Source organism: Salvelinus namaycush, chromosome 25, assembly GCF_016432855.1.
Source record: "Salvelinus namaycush isolate Seneca chromosome 25, SaNama_1.0, whole genome shotgun sequence".
NCBI classification, from domain to species: Eukaryota; Metazoa; Chordata; class Actinopteri; order Salmoniformes; family Salmonidae; genus Salvelinus; species Salvelinus namaycush.
Genome location: NC_052331.1, coordinates 28,034,902 through 28,060,272, shown reverse-complemented (window position 1 = coordinate 28,060,272; position 25,371 = coordinate 28,034,902). Strand labels below are relative to the sequence as shown.

The following is a 25,371-nucleotide window of genomic DNA, read 5'->3' as shown; positions in this document are numbered from 1 at the left end:
AATTCTAGATCTGTGGCTATGGTGTTCTGTATGCTTTTTCCCTTTTCCTAGTTCTCTTTGTTTAAAGGGATTGGGATCTAAAAAGACTCAGATTCAGTTTAGACTAAGTAGTTTGACTGCTATACATCAAAGCAGGGGCGCAACTTTGGTTTTAGAAGTGTGGGGGACAGCCTACCCGACCGCTCGGAGGCATCCGCCTTGTTTTGTATCACATTTCAATGATGAAACTGGGGGGGGACAAAAATGCAATTTCTGAATTTGTGGGGGGACATGTCCCCCCTGTCCCCAGTGAAAGTTCTGCCCTTGCATTGTCTAGTTATTTTGCTGTAGTCCAGCTCTGTGATTGTAGCCTAGGCTATCCCAGATGCATATGACTCTCTCTGGGTTTGTTTTCCTCACTGTCTCACACCCCTACTGAGTCGTATCACATCTGTATGCGTTCCTGTTTATATTACACCTGTCTATATGTTAATCTACATCTACATGTTAATCTATATGTAAATGTAAGCATGAAACACTAGGTATGATGCAGTTCGTATAGCGATAGGGACTAAAGGCGTCCGCATACTAGGTTCGGTTTTCTCCCGGCAAATGTCTATGCCTCGCATACTCCCTTAAAAGTTCTTTGCTTGAAAAATGAGAAAGAAGTGGCAATATTACTGTTTGTCCCTCTTGAGACGCCATAGCAACAACATAGCCAGTGTTACTCAGAATAGATAGAATGAATCTATGATTAATGAAGAAATCTGTAATTAATTAACTAAGATGTTTGGTGCAGTATTTCTCAAGTAAAAAAAATAGCATGAAAACTAGTCATCGCTTATTGAATGACAACATGTCTAGCTTCGTTGAAGAATCCTGTCCATAGCTCCCAATCCTACCAGGAGTAGTACTGTTGACCAATCACAGACGAAGGGGCGTAGACTTCAGCTATCTAACTTTGACTTGCCTCAAACAAAGAAAATTGTGTGCGCGAACAGCCTAAAAAAAAATGTACAAAAACCAAAAGGAACAAAACGTCATAACTCTTCCGGTTTTCATCGTCTCGTTCTAACCAGGGACTTATTCAGACCTTGGACACCAGGTGAGTGCAATTAACTTCCACGTAGAAACAAAAAACCGAGGTGTTTCAGCCTTCCAAGACCGGAATTGAGCAGTATTCACATGTGAAAATCAGATTTGTCGTTTCACATGTGAAAATCTCTTGGGTGAATGAAGCGTCTTGCCATAGAGATCCGGCATTTACATAATGACACTGATTGGCCCAAGGGGGGCATTATAATAATGAACTGTACATACGTTAGTCACAAGCAATATCTCAGACACCACTGGCCCGATTTTTAAGAAACTTGGTTGAATGATGCATCTTGCCATAAGCTGATTGGCCCAAGGGGGGCGCTACATCATTTGTGGGAGACTACATGTTTACTGTTGCCTTTTTAAATCATGGTTAGCAGTCATACAAACGTTTTTCACATGTGAAAGTGAAAATCTAATTTGTAGTTTCACATGTATGAAAACTCCACATTTACTCCAATGTTTGTAAACAAAGTAAGCACTGTATAGCCTAAAAATATCTCAGTCAGCACTGGCCTGATTTTGACTAAACTTGGGTGAATAATGCGTCTTGCCATAGAGATCAGGCATTTACAAAATGACACTGATAGGCCCAAGGGAGGTGCTATAGTAATGAATTGAAATTCCAAACTTTGAACAAGCAAATCTCCTGTCCTGTTTGAGCTTGAATTGTTGTCACTAATTGTGTCTGCATAATTTGTGGGGAACAACATGTTTACTGTTGCCTTGTTAATATTTCAATGAAGGATTCAAGCGTTCCAGTAATAGTGTTATTATATGATGCAATCCTTTAGTGTGACTTACTTTTGTGCCATTAATATCAAGGAAAACGCCTGAAATCGATAACCAAAATTCTTATTATTACAAACAAAAATAATGATATTGAAAGCAAAACATAAACCCAAAAGTATTGATAGTAAAACAAAATATTGCAAGGTAATATTTTTTAAATGCGAGTGCAAATGAATTGTAAATGGACGGTAAAAAAATGTTTTTTTTTATGATTGTGCAATTAAATAAAACACCTCCCTCTTTCCTGCAATTTTCCCTATCTTTGGTTATGTTACCCTGGCCTTTGCTTTCTCTGCCTTTTTTCCAGTTGCATGTTTTGACACATTTATTACAGCAAAATAACACCCTGCATCCCACTGCTGGTTTATTTCTGAAGCTAAGCAGGGTTGGTCCTGGATAGGAGACCAGGTGTAGCTGACAGTGGTGAAAAATAAACATGATCTTTTTTGTTGTTAACAATTACAAAAACAATTCACATGAGGGAAAATCCCATGTAAAAAAATGTACATGTGAAACTATGGTGGTACTAGCTAGCTAAGGCTTCATTGTAGCTAATGTATTACATTTGTCTTCTAGTCATTTAGCTATACTGATGGACTTATGATAAGTCAATTCAACTAAAGTAAGTGAGGCTGAACCACATATGAAGATCATCCCAAGTTAAATCGGATTCAAGAATAGCTTTTAGCAGTAACCTCAATGACGAGGTCTCATATCCTTCTGTAACGGATCCTTTTGGAATGATGTCACTTCTTGTTAGTAGAGACCCCTTTGTCTTTGTCGAAGTGGCACATATGAGTAGTTAATACTGTACATGTTACAGAACACTATGAGACTATCCCAATTCTCCTTCATTTATGATGGTTCCAACAGACAGACAGTTGATTGTACATATCAGTGCCCGGGAATGGAGTAGCAGTCTAAGCTCCCGACTCCAGACCACATCAAATCAAATCAAATCACATTTTATTGGTCACATACACATGGTTAGCAGATGTTAATGCGAGTATTGCGAAATGCTTGTGCTTCTAGTTCGGACAGTGCAGTAATATCTAACAAGTAATCTAACAATTCCCCAACAACTACCTAATACACACAAATCTAAAGGGGTGAATGAGAATATGTACATATAAGTATATGGATGGGCGATGGCCGAGCGGCATAGGGAAGGTGTAATAGATGGTATAAAATACAGTATTTATATGTGATATTAGTAATGTAAGATATGTAAACATTATTAAAGTGGCATTGTTTAAAGTGAATAGTGATCCATTTATTAAAGTATCCAGTGATTGGGTGTCAATGTAGGCAGCAGCCTCTCTGAGTTAGTGATTGCTGTTTAGCAGTCTGATGGCCTTGAGATAGAAGCTGTTCTTCAGTCTCCTGGTCCCAGCTTTGATGCACCTGTACTGACCTCTTCTTCTGGATGATAGCAGTGTGAACAGACAGTGGCTTGGGTGGTTGTTGTCCTTGATGATCTTTTTTGCCTTCCTGTGACATCGGTAGGTGTCATGGAGGGCAGGTAGTTTGTCCCCGGTGATGCGTTGTGCAGTCCGCACCACCCTCTGGAGAGCTTTGTGGTTGAGGGCGGTGCAGTTGCCATACCAGGCTGTGATACAGCCCGACAGGATGCTCTTGATTGTGCATCTGTAAAAGTTTGTCAGGGTTTTGGGTGACAAGCCAAATTTCTTCAGCCTCCTGAGGTTGAAGAGGCGCTGTTGTGCCTTCTTCACCACACTGTCTGTGTGGGTGGACCATTTCAGTTTGTCTGTGATGTGTACGCCCAGGAACTTAAAACTTTCCACTTTCTCCACTGCTGTCCCTTCGATGTGGATATGGGGGTGCTCCCTATGATCCTTGACTAGCCTCTCAAAGCACTTCATGATGACAGAAGTGAGTGCTACGGGACGGTAGTCATTTAGTTCAGTTATCTTTGCCTTCTTGGGTACAGGAACAATGGTAGCCATCTTGAATCATGTGGGGACAACAGACTGGGATAGGGATTGGTTGAATATGTCCGTAAACACACCAGCCAGCTGGTCTGCGCATGCTCTGAGGACCCGGCTAGGGATGCCATCTGGGCCAGCAGCCTTGCGAGGGTTAACACGTTTAAATGTTTCACTCACGTCGGCCTCGGAGAAGGAGGGCGCAGTCCTTGTTAGCGAGCCGCATCGTTGGCACTGTATTATCCTCAAAGCGGGCAAAGAAGGCGTTTAGTTTGTCTGGAAGCGTGACGCCGGTGTCCGTGACATATACCCCCTTCCAAACCTTTGTCTATGCCCCTACTACCTGTCTCCCGCTGTACTAGAAAATATAATCATAAAGATTATACATATCAGCAACTGTCTGTCAGTATGGTCTCAGGTTAAATGATGTATCAGTTGCTTAATTCTGGTGGAGATGTGTTTATAATTGTCCCATGGTGATTTCCTGATTAAAAGCTTAATGACTGAACAAGACTCCCGAAGTCAGTTTTGATCTTCATAACAGATGGTGGAATTATTTTCTATTCAGAATTCAGATTCTGTAAATCAGACTTGAGAAGATGGAAATGTGGGGTCTGTCAGTTTGTTGCATTGGGGACGGAAAAAAATGTGTGTTAATGATCTAATAAGCATTTTACCTGTTGCGTTAAGCAGGTGTCACAAGAGGTGAAGAGAGAGAGAGATGTGGAGAGAAAGAGAGGGCATCTAAATTGAAAGGGATGCTGATTCATATTTTAATGAGGCACTGTGCAAGGGTGTTTTGCTAAGAGAATGATTCACCCAACATCTGAATTAATTGGGCTGGAAGTTAGATTTTAGATTAATTTAATGGGACATTGACAAAGGGTTATGTTGGGGAAGCATAATGGCTGAAATGAGAACTTAGTTACCAGCCTGTTATCATGTCCCTGGGTTGGTATTTGTCCATTGTACCAAGTAGTGATTGTGTGTTTGCGCAGTGTGGTTGGTCATAGTTGGTATTCTGTATAAATAGTTTTGTAATATCCCGTGTGTGTCATCATACTGTAAGTGATTAAATGTACTTTTTTTTGTTATTTCTGATTGTGTGTCTGTGTGTTTGTGTTTTCATCTGTTATCTCTGGCAGCCCCTACAGATGTTTAACTTCCACTTTGAAGTTTAAGACTTGATTTTCCTTTACATAAAATGTATCAACCCCTACAAAAATGTCCATTATTATAATCCACATAATAATTCACATTACCTGTTGCTGCAAACTGGCTCAAATGAAGATCCGACATATAGTATGCAGGTTATCTTTTAGCACAAGGTATATCGCCATATTGCTCCACATTGTGCCTTGGCATAAAGCAGCACAGAAACCACCCCCACCACTTCAAAGAAGCATAACAAAAGAGCACTAGAAATCAACCGATCTAACATTCAGCTGTAGCATCCTGAGATAAACTGATGTAACTTACAGCTGTAGCATCCTGAGATAAACTGATGTAACATTCAGCTGTAGCATCCTGAGATAAACTGATGTAACTTTCAGCTGTAGCATCCTGAGATAAACTGATGTAACTTTCAGCTGTAGCATCCTGAGATAAACTGATCTAACTTTCAGCTGTAGCATCCTGAGATAAACTGATGTAACTTTCAGCTGTAGCATCCTGAGATAAACTGATGTAACTTTCAGCTGTAGCATCCTGAGATAAACTGATCTAACTTTCAGCTGTAGCATCCTGAGATAAACTGATGTAACTTTCAGCTGTAGCATCCTGAGATAAACTGATGTAACTTTCAGCTGTAGCATCCTGAGATAAACTGATGTAACATTCAGCTGTAGCATCCTGAGATAAACTGATGTAACATTCAGCTGTAGCATCCTGAGATAAACTGATCTAACTTTCAACTGTAGCATCCTGAGATAAACTGATGTAACTTTCAGCTGTAGCATCCTGAGATAAACTGATGTAACTTTCAGCTGTAGCATCCTGAGATAAACTGATGTAACATTCAGCTGTAGCATCCTGAGATAAACTGATGTAACATTCAGCTGTAGCATCCTGAGATAAACTGATGTAACTTTCAGCTGTAGCATCCTGAGATAAACTGATGTAACTTTCAGCTGTAGCATCCTGAGATAAACTGATGTAACTTTCAGCTGTAGCATCCTGAGATAAACTGATGTAACTTTCAGCTGTAGCATCCTGAGATAAACTGATGTAACTTTCAGCTGTAGCATCCTGAGATAAACTGATGTAACTTTCAGCTGTAGCATCCTGAGATAAACTGATGTAACTTTCAGCTGTAGGATCCTGAGATAAACTGATGTAACTTTCAGCTGTAGCATCCTGAGATAAACTGATGTAACTTTCAGCTGTAGCATCCTGAGATAAACTGATGTAACTTTCAGCTGTAGGATCCTGAGATAAACTGATGTAACTTTCAGCTGTAGCATCCTGAGATAAACTGATGTAACTTTCAGCTGTAGCATCCTGAGATAAACTGATGTAACTTTCAGCTGTAGCATCCTGAGATAAACTGATGTAACTTTCAGCTGTAGCATCCTGAGATAAACTGATGTAACTTTCAGCTGTAGCATCCTGAGATAAACTGATCAACTTTCAGCTGTAGGATCCTGAGATAAACTGATCAACTTTACCTTGGTCTAAACACGCTGCACAGTGTGGTCCCTCACACTACAGCAGGTACAATCACAAAATAGGAAATACATGTACTGTACTTACAAGATCAAACAAGCAAATCAAAAATGTATCTTAGATTATGCAGGGTCTGAGAAACGTTCATGAAATTGAAAGGTGATATCAAACCTAATTTTCTTCACAGATTAAAAGGAAAGTGTCAAATCCTGATTGAGGGTATAACTCAAACACTGGTGTTAAATCATCATAATGTTTTGATTATATGAAACATCGTTATCGTTTTTGCCATTAAACCCCCCTTATCCTCTGTCGTTATAAACTCACATTTTTACCACTATGAATTACAGCTCCTTACAGCACTCACTCCTGTCTTTACGAGGCAGTGCCAGAGAGAGTGAAATGCTACCAGACTATGATTTATATAGGCCTGAATCCCTACTCCCTCTCTCACTCACTCTCTCCCTCTACCCAGTGATATGAGCCACAGCAGGGCTTGATAAGTAGTCATGAAAGTGGCCTGGCTGTTGTAGTCAGATATGTAGTCATGAAAGTGGCCTGGCTGTTGTAGTCAGATATGTAGTCATGAAAGTGGCCTGGCCGTTAAAGTCAGATATGTAGTCATGAAAGTGGCCTGGCTGTTGTAGTCAGATATGTAGTCATGAAAGTGGCCTGGCCGTTAAAGTCAGATAGGTAGTCATGAAAGTGGCCTGGCTGTTGTAGTCAGATATGTAGTCATGAAAGTTGCCTGGCCGTTAAAGTCAGATAGGTAGTCATGAAAGTGGCCTGGCTGTTGTAGTCAGATATGTAGTCATGAAAGTGGCCTGGCTGTTGTAGTCAGATATGTAGTCATGAAAGTGGCCTGGCTGTTATAGTCAGATATGTAGTCATGAAAGTGGCCTGGCCGTTAAAGTCAGATAGGTAGTCATGAAAGTGGCCTGGCTGTTGTAGTCAGATAGGTAGTCATGAAAGTGGCCTGGCTGTTATAGTCAGATATGTAGTCATGAAAGTGGCCTGGCTGTTATAGTCAGATATGTAGTCATGAAAGTGGCATGGCTGTTATAGTCAGATATGTAGTCATGAAAGTGGCATGGCTGTTATAGTCAGATATGTAGTCATGAAAGTGGCCTGGCTGTTATAGTCAGATATGTAGTCATGAAAGTGGCCTGGCTGTTATAGTCAGATATGTAGTCATGAAAGTGGCATGGCTGTTATAGTCATCAATTACAGTGCTGGGACATAGAAGAAGACACACTCAGCCTTACTCCAGACCCTCACCAAATTGGCATTTGGGAAAAAAGAAGGGAGGGAGAGAGACAGAAAGAGAGAGCGAGAGAGAGAATCACTTGGAGATGTAATGTGCCACAGACAGAGGTTGTTCATCAAGGCTATGATTTGGAGTCCAAGATTAATGCCACACTTGATATTGAATACTGGGGGAGCAGAAACTGAGATCCACACTCCTCCCCCTTCCCCCTCTCTCACCCCTCTCTCTTTTTCATCCCCCCTTTTGCTCTTTCTCCCCCTTGTTCGCTCACTCTACCCCATTCCTTCCTCTCTTGTTTCTCCCCTCTCTCTTCCCTTTCCTCTTTTATTTCTCACTCTACCCTTATTCCTCTCTCTATTTCCCCTCCCTCATCTCTATTCCCCCTCTCCCTCCCTTCCCCCTCTCTCTTCCCTTCCCCCCACTCCCCTCCTCTCTCTCTCTCTCTCCTCTTCCCCCCACTCCCCTCCTTTCTTCCCCCCTTCCCCCCACTCCCCTCCTCTCTCTCTCTCTCTCCATGGCGACCCTGACCCACTTAGCTAGCTGCTTGTTATTCAGACTAGGGTTTATCCACGGAGAGAGTGTGTGTAATTTGGTTTGACAACAAACCCAGTCATGCTCCTCACAGGGTAGGGCTGCCTGATATCAACAGCCCTCCCCACACAGCCACATGTGATGCTGGAAATGAAACACTATCAGATCAGACCCACTGTGATGTTAGAGTGATAGAGAGAAAGACCACAGAGATGTGCAGTGTTGTAGATAGAGAATGAATGGACGGTAATGGTGATGGATAGGATCTTGACGTAGCACTGCACATGGTGCTGGGGGGGATGCTAACATGCTGCAATAGTATGTGAAGACACTAATACTTAATTTTATTTATTTTATTTTACCGTTATTTAACCAGGTAAGTTGACTGAGAACACGTTCTCATTTACAGCAACGACCTGGGAAATAGTTACAGGGGAGAGGAGGGGGATGAATGAGCCAATTGTAAACTGGGGATTATTAGGTGACCATGATGGTATGAGGATCAGATTGGGAATTTAGCCAGGACACCAGGGTTAACACCCCTACTCTTACGAGAAGTGCCATGGGATCTTTAGTGACTACAGAGAGTCAGGACACCCGTTTAACGTCCCATCCAAAAGACAGCCCAATCAGTGTCCCCAATCACTGCCCTGGGGCATTGGGGTATTTGATTTAGACCTGAGGAAAGAGTGCCTCCTAATTTCCCTCCAACACCACTTCCAGCGGTATCTGGTCTCCAATCTAGGGACCGACCAGGACCAACCCTGCTTAGCTTCAGAAGCAAGCCAGCAGTGGGATGATACATTTGAGATATGAGGATGTGTGCATACAGCAAAATAAAGTGTTATCAAGCAATGTATTAGTGTTTTAGATCTTGAGTTGCAGTCCACACAAAGTAACCTGTAGTAGTATTTGGGCCTAATTTTTATTTTGGGTATGTCGGTAGTGAAAATTCAATGTTACCCACTGCATATAGAGACATACTTTATTAAAATAAGCCTTTGGTTGCAACATAAAAAGCTCCCAGAATATAGGAGCCTCTTATGTTCCTCTTCTCCGGCCTCTCCGAGAAAAACCGATGAAGAGTGAAATAGGTTCCGCCGTCTGATTCACATCTGAACGCGTAAGATGGAAAGAAAATGACAAAAATCATCACAATTTCCACTTCTTTTTTTGGACTCTGTCAGACTGATATTCTAGACAGGTACGTCCTCTGCGTCGGTCTGTTTGCAGACATTGAAGAGACTGCACTGAAAACTAGCCTTAGCAAGCTAGCAAGTTAGCATAGCTTCCATGGTACGACACTGTGTGTATGTCACAACATTTAATCACCCTCTACACCTCTATGACCAAAAAGACTATAACAATGAAGGAGATGCCCATCTGCGTCATAGGAGCCTATCGAGTACAACCAAGCAATAAAGGAAAGAGCACAGGTGCAGAGGCAAAAAATAGAACTCACTCTATTTCATTACAGTATGTATCAGCGAGCAGGAGATCTGTCAGTTCGGCACATATCATCCCGCGCCAGGAAAAGCAAATGGATAAAGCCAATTTGACAAAGGGGTCAATATACACCATCCAATAAAAAATGGAATCTACAAGACCTGTCAGGGGCTATAAACATCACGGTAATGACCCAACTGTTCAACAGAAATACATTCAGATCAAATGGGTTCTCTCTCATTGGTCTAGTCTAGTCTGCTTGGGTTATTCTCTAGTTTTGCCTTTTACAATGTTTACTGTATATTTGATGAGGAAGATGCCACACCCACAGCGCAACAGTGTTTAGTATATTGAAAAAAGGCAGCGGGAGAAACTGTTGTCACAACGACCACTTTGACTGACTGACTATTACTGTTGGGAGGAACTCCTGAACCAAACAATGGGATGCTGTCTCGTGCACTGACACTCTTTATAGTTGACAGCAAAGAGCATCTATTGGTATATTTGAGTGACTGGGCGGGGTCAGATGACTCCAATCATTATAGGGGTCAGAGTTTCTATATGCCCTACTTATTACATGATATGGCTGTTAGCCTATATTTATCAAAAGCAGAACACATTTGGGCTTTATCTAACACTAGCATAAGTCACTGAGGCTAACAAAAGTAGCACTCCCCCATGTGTTTGTTTTTTCTCACAGCATGTCAATGTATTGGTTTATTAGCTTGGGTGTTTATGTTGGCTTTGCTCTACAGTTTACAGTTTATTCCCATCCTTATGCAACTTTATAGAAGAAGAGGGGGGAGTGAGTGAGAGAGAGAGAAATGGTTTGATGAAGAATGATCAAATACAAATCTTCGAATCAACTATTAAAGACTACCAGAACCCACTGGATTCTCCAATTACATTGAATGAACTAGAGGACAACATACAAACCCTCCAACCCAAAAAGGCCTATGGTTTGATGGTATCCTAAGTGAAATGATAAAATATACCGACCACAAATTACAATTGGCTATACTTCAACTCTTTAACATCATCCTCAGCTCTGGCATCTTCCCCAATATTTGGAACCAACGACTGATCACCCCAATCCACAAAAGTAGAGTCAAATTTGACCCCAATAACTACCGTGGGATATGTGTCAACAGCAACCTCTCGAAAATCCTCTGCATTATCGTTAACAGCAGACTCGTACATTTCCTCAGTGAAAACAATATACTTAGCAAATGTCAAGTTGGCTTTTTACCAAACTATCGTATGACAGGTGTTGGGGGAAAAATCCATGTACAGAAACAACAAGTGTGCTGTTACAATTGGCAAACAACAGACACATTTCTTTCCACAGGGCCGTGTGGTGAGACAGGGATGCAGTTTGAGCCCCACCCTCTTCAACATATATATAAACAAATTCGTAAGGGCACTAGAACAGTCTGCAGCACCCGGCCTCACCCTACTAGAATCTGAAGTCAAATGTCTACTGTTTGCTGATGATCTGGTGCTTCTGTCCCCAGCCAAGGAGGTCCTACAGCAGCACCTAGATCTTCTGCACAGATTCTGTCAGACCTGGGCCCTGACAGTAAATCTCAGTAAGACAAAATGAATGGTGTTCCAAAACAGGTCCAGTTGCCAGTACCACATACAAATTCCATCTAGACACCGTTGCCCTAGAGCACACAAAAAACTACACATACCTCGGCCTAAATATCAGCTCCACAGGTAACTTCCACAAAGCTGTGAACAATCTGAGAGACAAGCCAAGAAGGGCCTTCTACCCCATCAAAGGGAACATAAAATTCAACATACCAATACTTGAATCAGTTATAAAACCCATTGCCCTTTATGGTTGTGAGGTCTGGGGTCTGCTCACCAACCAATAATTTACAAAATGGGACAAACACCAAATTGAGACTCTGCATGCAGAATTCTGCAAAAATATCCTCTGTGTACAACGTAAAACACCAAATAATGCATGCAGAGCAGAATTAGGCCGATACCCGCTAATTATCAAAATCCAAAAAGAGCTGTTAAATTCTACAACCACCTAAAAAGAAGAGATTCCCAAACCTTCCATAACAAAGCCATCACCAACAGAGAGATGAACCTGGAGAAGAGTCCCCTAAGCAAGCTGGTCCTGGGGCTCTGTTCACAAACACAAACACACCCCACAGAGCCCCAGGACAGCAACACAATTAGACTTGACACATTGGAAAGAATCAACAACAAAAACAGAGAGTACTTCTGCCACTGTGACTGACCCAATATTAAGCTTTGACTATGTACGGACCTGGCTCTCAAGAGAAGACAGACTATGTGCACACTGCCCACAAAATGAGGTGAAAACTGAGCTGCACTTCCTAACCTCCTGCCAAATGTATGACCATATTAGAGACACATATTTCCCTCAGATTAGACAGACCCACAAAGATTTTGAAAACAAATCCAATTTTGATAAACTTCCATATCTATTGGGTGAAATACCACAGTGTGTCATCACAGCAGCAAGATGTGTGACCTGTTGCCACAAGAAAAGGGAAACCAGTGAAGAACAAACAACATTGTAAATACAACCCATATTTATGTTTATTTATTTTCTCTTTCGTACTTTAACTATTTGTACATCGTTATAACACTGTATATAGCCATAATATGACATTTGAAATGTCTCTATTTCTTTGGAACTTTTATGAGTGTAATGTTTACTGTTAATTTTATATTGTTTATTTAACTTTTGTTTATTATCTATTTCACTTACTTTGGCAATGTAAACATATGTTTCCCATGCCAATAAAGCGCTTTGAATTGAATTCAGAGAGAGAGAGAGAAAAACACTGTTGAGACCACATGTTATACTGTGCAAGAGAGTCAGGTCTCATAGAACTTCTATAGATTGTTTTTCCAGTGCTGCTGTTGTGAGTCTGTTCCATGTAATCATTAATAATGCAGAGGTGTTGGTTCATTTGGAGGAATGAGTGTCTGTGTTACTAACCCTACAGCCTCCCCTTTCCTTGGACTGCCAGGCAGATGCTCCATTCCAAACTCTGTGTAGAGAGAGAGAGAGAGAGAGAGAGGGGGGGGGGGGGGGGGGGGGGGGGGATTGTCTTACAAGAGGTCAGCCATGACACCCTGTTTTGGCTTTTTGTTGATTTAGTCATCCGATCACTCATTTGCATTGGTGTGACAGCTGGCGAATGGTGAGCAGTCGTTTGTCCAGTGTCTACCTGTGTGGATGGGCTTAGCTTTTTCTAAAGGTTGCGTCTTTTACGGACAGTGTGGTCCCTTGTAGGACAGGACAGGTGCATGGGATGGTTAGAACAGGATGCTACTGCTGAGGTTGAGACAGAGCTCTTTGTCCAATCAGCTCGTAACTAAAACTGTCCTAGCACCAATCATAACTCTGTATCTTGTATCCAATGCAGATATGAACAAATCCCTTATAAGGAGATGATATTTGTTAAATTACCCTATGGAAATGTCAGTCTGTTGGAAGCCATTTGTGGTCAGGCTCAGTTTAGTTCTACTCTCACACTAAGTGAGTGAGGTTATAGCAAGACTGGTGGACGACTCCTTTACCATTGACTCATCTAAAACACACTTTAAAGAAAGGGAGAGAATTCTTTGAACACTCCACAAGTTGGGCTGGGGATTCAAAACAGTTCCCTACTACAGACCCATTTCACTAATACATACTGGCATCAAAAGAAAAGTAGCTTATTTGTTTTGAGACTAATAATGTGTTAGAAGTGGAGCAAGCCACCCTGAACTAAGAGATCGCAGATGTTAAGAGGGTAGAGGGGGAAAAGGCAATGCATTACGTACATTTAAACTGGAACACTGCCAAAACCATGGGGCTCAGTGTTTATTCAAGAACAATTGGCTGAATGAAATCATACTGGACATATGCACGGAATCACAAGAAACATTGACTTTGAATGTATTGTACTTTGAATCAATTGCACTCAAGTATTTTAACACAGATCACTTGGTCTTATTCTATTGTCTCCTTACAACCTGATATAAGGGCTATGTGTAGTCTGTGTGTAGTCTGTGTGTAGTCTGTGTAGTGTCTGTGTAGTGTATGTGTATCCATGAATGTCAGATGCTTGCCTCACTGTATGGAATGTACATTAACCGGTTATATAGCATCCTTCACTTACAGTCCATTTTCATGTTAAGACTTGAATGTGCATTTTAGCTATACTCGTAAATCTCCATTTCCGTTGCTTAGAAAGTGTGTGTGTGTGTGTGTGTGTGTGTGTGTGTGTGTGTGTGTGTGTGTGTGTGTGTGTGTGTGTGTGTGTGTGTGTGTGTGTGTGTGTGTGTGTGTGTGTGTGTGTGTGTGTGCGCGCGCGCGCGCGCGCGTGTTTGGCGAATCACTATAGGCCTAACTCAAAGCAGTATAGTGTAAGTGGGGATGCAGCATGGACAGACAGACAGACAGACAGACAGAGGGGCTTTTCTGTTTTATAACAGATTGCACATGAAAGGATTGCATTCAAGCCTTTCCTTTGTGGCTTGTAATTACTAGTGTGCTAATTGCTTTAAATTGCTGACATCTCGAGTCGATAAGGATGAGAACAAGGCCTTCAAAGGGAAGTTGTCCGAAAAGGGAAAGACAATAACCCTGAACAAAGACAACAACAAAAGGAAAACATCAGTTTGCATGACTAATATAATACTCTCTCTCTCTACTTCTACCCCTCTTTTTTGTAATGTTCTTCTTTCTTTTTTATCTCTCAATTCAATTCAAATGAGCTTTATTGGCATGGGAAATGTATGTTTACATTGCCTAAATAAGTGAAATAAACAATAAACAAAACTGAGAAGAAACGAATTTAACAACATCAACAAAAAGGATTAGGAATTAACAGTAAACATTGCACTCACCTTTATATATCTCTGTCTCCCTCTCCCCCCCTATCTCTGTCTCCCTCTCTCTCTCTCTCTCTCTCTCCTCTCTGTCTTCCCCCTCTATCTCTGTCTCCCTCTCCCCCCCTATCTCTGTCTCCCTCTCTCTCTCTCTCTCCTCTCTGTCTTCCCCCTCTATCTCTGTCTCCCTCTCCCCCCCTATCTCTGTCTCCCTCTCTCTCTCTCTCTCCTCTCTGTCTTCCCCCTCTATCTCTGTCTCCCTCTCTCTCTCTCCTCTCTGTCTTCCCCCTCTATCTCTGTCTCCCTCTCTCTCTCTCTCTCCTCTCTGTCTTCCCCCTCTATCTCTGTCTCCCTCTCTCTCTCTCTCTCCTCTCTGTCTTCCCCCTCTATCTCTGTCTCCCTCTCTCTCTCCCCTCTTTGTCTTCCCCCTCTATCTCTGTCTCCCTCTTCCCCCTCTATCTCTGTCTCCCTCTCTCACTCCCCTCTCTGTCTTCCCCCTCTATCTCTGTCTCCCTCTCCTCCTCTCTGTCTTCCCCCTCTATCTCTGTCTCCCTCTCCCCCTCTCTGTCTTCCACCTCCATCTCTGTCTCCCTCTCCCCCTCTATCTCTGTCTCCCTCTCTCACTCCCCTCTCTGTCTTCCCCCTCGATCTCTGTCTCCCTCTCCTCCTCTCTGTCTTCCCCCTCTATCTCTGTCTCCCTCTCCCCCTCTCTGTCTTCCCCCTCCATCTCTGTCTCCCTCTCCCCCTCTCTGTCTTCCCCCTCTATCTCTGTCTCCCTCTCTCGCTCCCCTCTCTGTCTTCCCCCTCCATCTCTGTCTCCGTCTCATTTTCCTAAGTAAAGTGAACACCATTCTAACTGTGCTCTTGTTGTGTTCTCTGTGTGTTTGCAGTACGACAGTGAGGCCATGTTCCTGGGCATGCCAGAGGCTGGCCTGGACTTTGTGCCAACCAACCAGGTGGGTTAATTTTTCTTCCCTGTGCTTTTGTTTTAAATCCTAATTAGACACATTTAAGCTGACGCATCGCTAAATTAGCGCCATCTATCAGTCGCCACCATAATCAGGGACTATTATAACATGTAAACAGTGCATTTAAACCTCGTTGCAGCCTAATCAAATAAAGCCACTAACTGCACAGTTGTTTTGTTGTTAGAGAGATTTTATTTTATTTCCAGTTCAACTTAGTTCTACCTAGCTACAGCCAAGCTGTGCCTGTTTGAGCTTGCCTGGTTTAATGAGCTAATAGAATAGTCCCAAAACTGTAAACGATCAAATAGTACCTGAACCCAGTTCTGGTAGAGTATACAGCTGCTTAAAGATGGAATCCGCATTAGGGGAACCAGCGCCACTGTTCCCCCCAGTCCCTTTGTTATTGTTATACGAAACAGAGTTGAGGAGCGTCCAAACGGAGGTGAGCAGCGGGGTAAAAACATTTTGCGGAACATATTCTGCTGTTCCATTGCGTGTGCACTGATGTCCGAGGGGAAAAAAACAGTGTTCATTGTTTGCGGTGTCTTGAGGTTGTTTTAATATCCCAAACAAACATGGCAGATTCACCATTAGGGATTCCAGCTTCAAAAGGCCTATAAATTAACATTTATCACTGAACAGAGGGGCATTTAGCTTTCATGTGTACATGTTTGCAGGGCTGTTTCTCCATGTATTCTATTGGGAGTGTTAACTATAATACATCACCAAAAGTATGTGGACTCCCCTTCAAATTAGTGGATTCGGCTGTTTCAGCCATACTTGTTGCTGACAGGTGTATAAAATTGAGCACACAGCCATGCAATCTCCATAGACAAACATTGGCAGTAGAATGGCCTTACTGAAGAGCTCAGTGACTTTCAATGTGGCACCGTCATACAACGCCACCTTTCCAACAAGTCAGTTCATCAAATGTCTGCCCTGATAGAGCTGCCCCGATCAACTGTAAGTGCTGTTGTTGTGAAGTGGAAATGTCTAGGAGCAACATCGGCTCAGCCGCGAAGTGGTAGGCAGTGGTGTAAAGTACTTAAGTAAAAATACTTTAAATTACTACTTAAGTAGTTTTTTTGGGGTATCTATACTTTACTATTTATATTTTTGACTACTTTTACTTTTTACTTTTATTCCTTAAGAAAATATTTTACTTTTTACTCCGTACATTTTCCTTGACACCCAAAAGTACTTGTTACATTTTGAATGCTTAGCAGGACAGGAAAATAGTCAAATTCACGCACTTTTCAACCGAACGTCCCTGGTCATCCCTACTGCCTCTGATCTGGCGGACTTATTAAACACACCTGCTTCGTTTGTAAATGATGTCATCTAGTTTGCTTAATATAAGGAATTTGAAACGATTTATACTTCTACTTTTGATACTTAAGTATATTTTAAACAAAATACTTTTTAGACTTTTACTCAAGTAGAATTTTACTGGGTGACTTTTACTTTTACTTGAGTTTTTTTCTATTAAGGTATCTTTACTTTTACTCAAGTATGACAGTTGGGTACTTTTTCCACCACTGGTGGTAGGCCACACAAGCTCACAGAACGGGACCGTCAAGTGCTGAAGCGTGTAGTACGTAAAACTCGTCTGTCCTCGGTTGCAACACTCACTACTGAGTTCCAAACTGCCTCTGGAAGCAAAGTCAGCACAACAACTGTTCGTCGGGAGCTTCATGAAATGGGTTTCCATGGGCGAGCAGCTGCACACAAGCCTAAGATCACCATACGCAATGCCAAGCGGCTGGAGTGATGTAAAGCTCGCCGCCATTGGACTCTGGAGCAGTGGAAATGCGTTCTCTGGAGTGATGAATCACGCTACACCATCTGGCAGTCCGATGGACGAATCTGGGTTTTGTTGATGCCAGGTGAACGCTACCTGCCCCAATGCATAGTGCCAACTGTATAGTTTGGAGGAGGAGGAATAATGGTCTGGAGCTGTTTTTCATGGTTCGGGCTAAGCCTCTTTGTTCCAGTGAAGGGAAATCTTTACTCTACAGTATACAATGGCATTCTAGACGAACTTTGTGGCAACAGTTTGGGGAAGGACCTTTCCTGTTTCAGCATGACAATGCCCCCGTGCACAAAGCGAGGTCCATACAGAAATGGTTTATCGAGATCGGTGTGGAAGAACTTGACTGGCCTGCACAGAGCCCTGACCTCAACCCCATCTAACATCTTTGGGATGAATTGGAATGCCAACTGCGAGCCAGGCCTAATCGCCCAACATCACTAATGCTCTTGTGGCTGAGCAAGAATGTTTCAACATCTAGTGGAAAGCCTTCCCAAAAGAGTGGAGGCTGTTATAGCAGCAAAGGGGGGACCAACTCCATATTAATGCCCATGATTTTGGAATGAGATGTTCAACGAGCAGGTGTCCACATACTTTTGGTCATGTAGTGTATCTGCCCTAGAAGGATGGTAGATTATTTCAGGATACTGGTGGTGTGTCTCTGTTATTGTTGGGGTTGGCCTCAGGTGAATCACATTTTCAGCAGGGAGCGTGTAACAGTGGGCCGTGTGATAAGTGTAAATACCACTTAGATATGGCCCAGTGCACAAGTTAATGGTTAGCAAAGGGATTGGAAGTGTGTGTGTGTGTGTGTGTGTGTGTGTCAAATAAAATGAAATGTTATTTGTCACATGCTTTGTAGACAACAGGTGTAGACTAACTGTGTTTGTGTGTGCATGAGCATGCGTGTGCACATGTGTGTGCACGTGTGTGTGTGTGTGCGCGTGCGTGCGTGTGTGAGGGGGGTTAGTGCTAAGCCCTTAAAGCTAGAATCCTTAGTTGCTACATACATTTTTGGACTTATGAATGAATTATATAATATAGTATACCCACAGATTCTTAAAGAATATAACTTAAAGGGGCAATCAGCAGTTGCTACATTCATTTAATCTAAATGAATGATATGTACCCATTGATTCTTGAAGAATATAACTTATAAATGCTTCTTGAGATTAGTTCAACTGTCGTACTCCATCAGAACCCAAAATATAAGCTTCTTTACTGCAATGTCTGTAAACGATGTAAATGTAAACAAACACTCTATAGCCTCATAATATGGTTAAAACTATCATTTTGATATCATGGATGGCCAGTCCTTACATCCATTGCTCTGTCTATTAATTTGAGAGTGGTGACATTTCTCCAGGTCCATCCATCAGCTTTTCATTTTATTACATTTTTGTTATTTTGAATGAAAACATTTTTTAGCGGGTTAATTAGCTTTAATATTGCAGATAGATTGTGGCTTCCATCAATGTCATTGTCTGCATCATTTCCAATCCCCTATATTTTAATTTTTTTTAAACTATTTTCTACATTGTAGAATAATAGTGAAGATATCAAAACTATGTAATAAAACATTTGTAATCATGTAATAACCAAAGAAGTGTTAAAACAAATCAAAATATATTTAATATTTGAGGTTCTTCAAAGTAGCCACCCTTTGCCTTGATGACAGCTTTGCACACTCTTGGTATTCTCTCAACCAGCTTCATGAGGTAGTCACCTGGAATGCATTTCAAATAACAGGTGTACCTTGTTAAAAGTTGTGACAAAGTAGGGTTGGTATACAGAAGATAGCTCTATTTGGTAAAAGACCAAGTCCATATTTTGGCAAGAACAGCTCAAATGAGCAAAGAGAAATGACAGTCCATCATTACTTTAACTTCTAGTTCCTCCCAAACCCGGATCCGGGAGCACCCCCATCAGTAAAAAAGCTGACTAGCATAGCCTAGCATAGCGTCACAAGTAAATACTAGCATCTAAATATCATTAAATCACAAGTCCAAGACACCAGATGAAAGATACACATCTTGTGAATCCAGCCATCATTTCTGATTTTTTAAATGTTTTACAGGGAAGACACAATATGTAAATCTATTAGCTATCCACGTTAGCAAAAGACACCACTTTCTTACTCCACCATTTTTTTACTCCATCAGTAGCTGTCACAAATTCGACCAAATAAAGATATAAATAGCCACTAACCAAGAAACAACTTCATCAGATGACAGTCTGATAACATATTTATTGTATAGCATATGTTTTGTTAGAAGAATGTGCATATTTCAGGTATAAATCATAGTTTACCATTGCAGCCACCATCACAAATCTCACCAAAGCGACTAGAATAACTACAGAGACCATCGTGTATTACCTAATTACTCATCATAAAACATTTCTTAAAAATACACAGCGCACAGCAAATGAAAGACACAGATCTTGTGAATCCAGCCAATATTTCAGATTTTCTAAGTGTTTTACAGCGAAAACACAATATAGCATTATATTAGCTTACCACAATAGCCAGAAACACAACACCATTTACCAGCAGCAAAGGTTAGCGATCGTAACAAACAGGCAAAAGATATATAATTTTTGACTAACCTTGATATTCTTCATCAGATGACAGTCCTGTAACATCATATTACACAATGCATATAGAGTTTGTTCGAAAATGTGCATATTTAGCGGCACAAATCGTGGTTATACAATGAGAATAGTGGCCAAAAATTCAAGCAATCTGTCCGGCGCCATCTTGGAGAGGCACCTATTCTAATCGAAAACTATTCATAAACTTGACTAAAAAATACAAGTTGGACAGCAAATGAAAGATAAATTAGTTCTTAATGCAATCGCTGAGTTAGATTTTTAAAATTAACGTTACTGCGCAATACAGTGTGCGCTAAAGCGAGACCGCCCCATAATTCATGGCGGAATTATTATTTTACATTTGTCAACATAAGTACGAATTAACAGCATAAAGACTGCTTACTATTAGCTGAGCTTCCATCAGAATCTTGGGCAAGGTGTCCTTTCTCCAGAACAATCGTCTTTGGGTTGAAAGATGTCCTCTTGTCCGGTCGAAATAGCCGCTAATGTTAGCCGCCAACTGGAGAGGTGTCCAACTCGTGAAAGCGCATGGCAAAGAAATCCCAGAAAATCGCAATAAACTGCTATAAACTGCTAAGTCGGTTTAAATTAACTACCTTATGATGTCTTTAACACCTATAACGAATAAAAACATGACCGGAGATATAGAACTACTAAAACGAAAGCGTTTGCAGGACGCCATTGTGATGTCTTCATGCGTCAGGCGCACCGTTGAAAAGGACGGTACTTCCGCTCCACGGTCTTATATAAGGTCCCAGATTGCGCAATCCACTCCATTCAAATTCTCCCCGCTTACTGACATCTAGAGGAAGACGTATGCAGTGCATGTAGCCCGATGGCTTACATGGGGACTTATAAACTGACCTCAGAACAGGGACCTCGATTTCTGAAATCTCACTCCCTGACAGGAAATGTGCTACAGAATGAGTTCTGTTTCACTCAGAGAAATAATTCAAGCGGTTTTAGAAACTAGAGAGTGTTTTCTATCCAATAGTAATAATAATATGCATATTGTACGAGCAAGAATTGAGTACGAGGCAGTTTAATTTGAGAACGATATTTTACTAAGTTGAAACAGCACCCCCTATATTGACAAGAGGATAAGCAGTTGGAGTGGTCCGTGGACACTTAAGGAACAGTCATATCGAGTTTGTTTCATTTGGTGACCTCATGAAGGACAGGAGACACACATTACTGTGTCTTTGTTTGTATACACTTCTCAATTATGGGGTTTGCATCTGAATGTTGTATAAAATAAATGATTAGGCATAAGAATACTTTTGGAAAGATAACAATGTGATCTTAGTCTTCTAAATGAGAGTTGTTTTTCATAGTAACTTATGATCGGTCAGTGGCCACGCCCCCGTGAGCACAGGCACTATACCCAAACGTCATGGAACGCCCCTTTCCACAGAGTTAATAAAAGGACCCATGACAAAATTTACAATGAGTAAAAAACGCCGGGACGGGAGTTCCCACGTCGAAATGGCTAAGAAATCTACAAACTAAAGACCAATTATTCAGGCTGCAGCTGTTGAAGTACTTTACTCAAGGTAAAGGGTGGCTACTTTGAAGAATCTCAACACTAAAATATATTTGGATTTGTTTAACACTTTTTTGGTTACTACATGATTCCATATGTGTTATTTCATAGTTCTGATATCTTCACTATTATTCTACAATGTAGAAAATAGTAAAAATAAAGAAAAACCCTTGAATGAGTAGGTATTTCCAAACTTTTGACTGATACTGTATATAAAATCTATTTTCCTTTATTATTTTCCCGTAACCCTACCATCCCTCCCCTAATTGGAGTAAACTAATGGACAACAACACTTAGGTTTCTACTTCCAGCTTATACATACTATATATATTTTACGGACACAGTATATTTTACAATAGTTGTCTTTTGTTTGTTTTTAGTCCCATCCTTCAGCTCCACTCAACCGCTCCCAACTATCTCTGAACACCATCCAGTTTATTTGCCATATATTTTTCAACAGTGCTGTGATGTTTCACAAAAGTTCTGAACCTTTATATTCTCATAGATTCTACATATTGTAAATTAAAGATAACATTTTTGCTAATAGTATTATTATATTATTTATCGATTGACAATTACTTTTTAAATCACCCAGCAGTGCTATATGCTGCAGGCAAATGTTGCAATTTTTCAGCCATTCATGATCCTGCGACCAAAAACAAGCGACAGTACCAAAATAAATGATCTAATGATTCTGTCTCTTATTAGCAAAGATGGGATGGTTGTATCCCCCATATATAACATTCTATTGGTTGCAATCATTTTTTTATATAAATGTTAATTGGAAAACCCTTAGTTTTGAATCCAGCTTTGTTTTGTGTATCAGTTCATAAACCATGTGCCAAGGAAGCGGTACATCGAAAATCTCTTCCCAACTATTTTGCAATCTATATGGCACAGCTGTCAATGTTTTGGTCCTTAAATGAAACTGGTATACTTTTCTATTTATCACAATGTTCTTTAGCCAATTTTGGTCTTTAATGCAGGGCCGACAGTCAAGTTCTTACTTTCTCCCCGTTCCACTTGCCTCTTCCATTTTTTTGCGGTAATGCTGAAATTAGTTGTTTGTAATTTTGAGTAGAGCAGACATTTCCATATATTTCTGTCAGCTGCATGTGAGACATAACTCCACTAGTCCTATGTATGATATAATTTACAAAGATTATACCTTTTTTAAACCTTTTTTCCAAAAATGTATATATTTTGATCAATTAGTATATTTGAGTTTAACCATAATATTTGTTGTAATATTTGTTATTGTCTTTTCTGGTGGATTAAACTGAAATTGCAACCAACTTTCTATGTCATGTTTTAAAAATAGCTATATTTGATTTCATTTTCAAATAACCAAAAGTGAGAGGTTGTAATCTGAATAAAGGGGAAAAGGCCATTTTTTAACATGGGGTGAGACATTCTTACTAATCTGCTGGAGAACCAGTCCGGATTCAAGTGTAACTTTTGTATGACGGAAGCCTTTAATCTAATGGTCTAATGCTTTAATATTTAATAATTTATGATCTCTGAATTAATATTCATTATATTAATAGGCCCATTTCATTTTGTCTGGCTTGCCGTTCCAAATAAAATGGAATATTTTTTGCTCATATAATTTAAAAACATGTTGCTAGGTGTAGGCGAGGACTTAAGCAAATAGGTCAACTGGGATATGACTAAAGAGTTAATCAGGGTTAGGGTTAGGGTTAACTAAAGAGTTAATCTATTTTTGCCAACTTTCTATTAAAATGTATTGTATTGAGATCATTTCTTTCTTTTGAGATATGAATACCGAGTATGTCCACTTCCCCATCAGACCATTTTATTGGTAAACTACACGGTAATGTAAAAGTTGTATTTTTTTGTGATCCAATACGTAATGTAGTACACTTGGATTTCTAGAACCTTGATATAATTGTTGGATCTGATTTTAATAGCTAACATTTTGATGGTTATAATAAATAGATATGCCGATAGTGGACAACCTTATTTTACTCCTCTTGACAGTTTAATACTTTCTGAGAAGTAGCCATTATTTACTATTTTACACCTAGGGTTACTATACATAACTTTTACTCATTGTAAAAGAGATTCTCCAAAATTGAAATATTCCAGGCATTTATATATAAATTCCAGTTGTACTTTATCAAAAGCCTTTTCAAATTCAGCTATGAATACCAGGCCTGGTTTCCCAGATTTTTCATAGTGTTCTATTGTTTCCAGTACTTATCTTATATTATCTCCAATGTATCATCCATGTAAAAAACCTGTCTGATTAGTATGAATAATATCCAACAATACTTTTTTAATTCTATGCGCTCTGCACCTTGCTAGAATTTTTGCATCACAACACTGAAGTTTAAGGGGATTCCAATTTTTTAAATGAACTAGATCTTTATATTTACCACTTGGGTCCTGTTTCAGTAATAATGAACTCAGACCACCTTGTTGAGTATCTGATAATCTACCATTTTTATAGCAGTGGTTAAAACATGCTTATAAAGCTCCCCTGAGTACATCAAGAAAGGTGTGCTATACCTCAACTGGTATGCCATCCAGCCCAGGAGTTTTCCTAGACTTAAAGGCTTTAATTGCACCAAGAAGTTCCTCCTCTGTAATTTGGCCTTCACATGAGCCTTTCTGTACAGCTGTTAATTTTACATTATTAATAGGGGAAAAATCCTTACAATTGACTTCGGTTAGCGGAGATGGGGGAGACCTAAATGAAAACATATGCTTAAAGTACTTTGCTTCCTCTTTCAAAATATCATTTGGTGAATCATGGGTTACTTTGTCATTTGTAACAAGTTTCAGTAAATTCTTTTTTTTTGGTAGCATTTCTATGTTGAAGATTTAAAAAAGTCCCCATATTCCATCCAGTTCACTTAATTTTTTATAATATATTACACTTGAGTGACTGGCAGACCACTCTAGTCCACTTATATCCTAGGGCCTTTGAGAGATTGGGACCCATTCTTTATAAAGAGCACACAGTGCCACCCACAGAACAGAAGCAGATTAACTGACAAAAGCATTTCCAACGCCCTCACCTCCATTGTAATGTATACAGTTATTTAAAATTATATATCTTTATTTATTTCCACAATTAAATAATAATATGTGTAATAATGTTGGCAGTTCATACAAAGGATTGGCATTACAAAATTACATTTTTGGCAAACAATTATTGTGATTCAACCTGTATTGTCCCTAACATCCTTACCCCATATCAACAGATGTGGGATACATACACACACACACACACACACACACACACACACACACACACACACACACACACACACACACACACACACACACACACACACACACACACACACACACACACACACACACACACACACTCCCCACCTTTCCCCCACAAACAACCACAAGCTCAGATGTTCAACAGCTGTTCCATCCCCGAGCCCAACTCAAGAGAAGACTTTTGTAGCTATTTGAATCTCCCTAATGTCCCCAAAGTCCTAGCTGAAGGCGCTCAGATACCCCCCCACCCTGAAACACACACTGGTCCCCTGTTATGACCATTTTCCCAAGCATCTCTGTGCAGTCAGACCTTTTTATTATTTTGTGCCACCAGGGCCGATTGTCCGAGTCTGATTGTCCGAGTGTGACCCCTTCCTCATGGGTTACTGCAGCTAGTTCCATCAGCTTTTTACCAAAAAAGAAGCGGGGAGATGCTTTGTTAGTGTTTCAGTTAAGGACTCTAGCTTTAAGGGACATAACACAATCAAATATTTCTAAAGAATTGTATGTTCCTGAGGCAGTCATCATGGCCAGATGAAAATATTATTTCATGTTTTAATTTCACCTTTATTGTGTTTTTGTTC

At 40.5% G+C, this 25,371-nt stretch overlaps 1 protein-coding gene across 1 annotated transcript in view; it reads left to right on the top strand.

Annotated features, from left to right (window-relative positions):
- Nucleotides 1-25,371, top strand: part of LOC120020553 (thymocyte selection-associated high mobility group box protein TOX-like) — an 89,354-nt gene that overhangs the window by 27,499 nt on the left and 36,484 nt on the right. Inside the window, exon 2 of the mRNA XM_038964261.1 lies at nucleotides 15,483-15,548. Coding sequence (XP_038820189.1) covers nucleotides 15,483-15,548 — 66 coding nt within the window. The remainder of the gene's footprint in view (nucleotides 1-15,482; nucleotides 15,549-25,371) is intronic.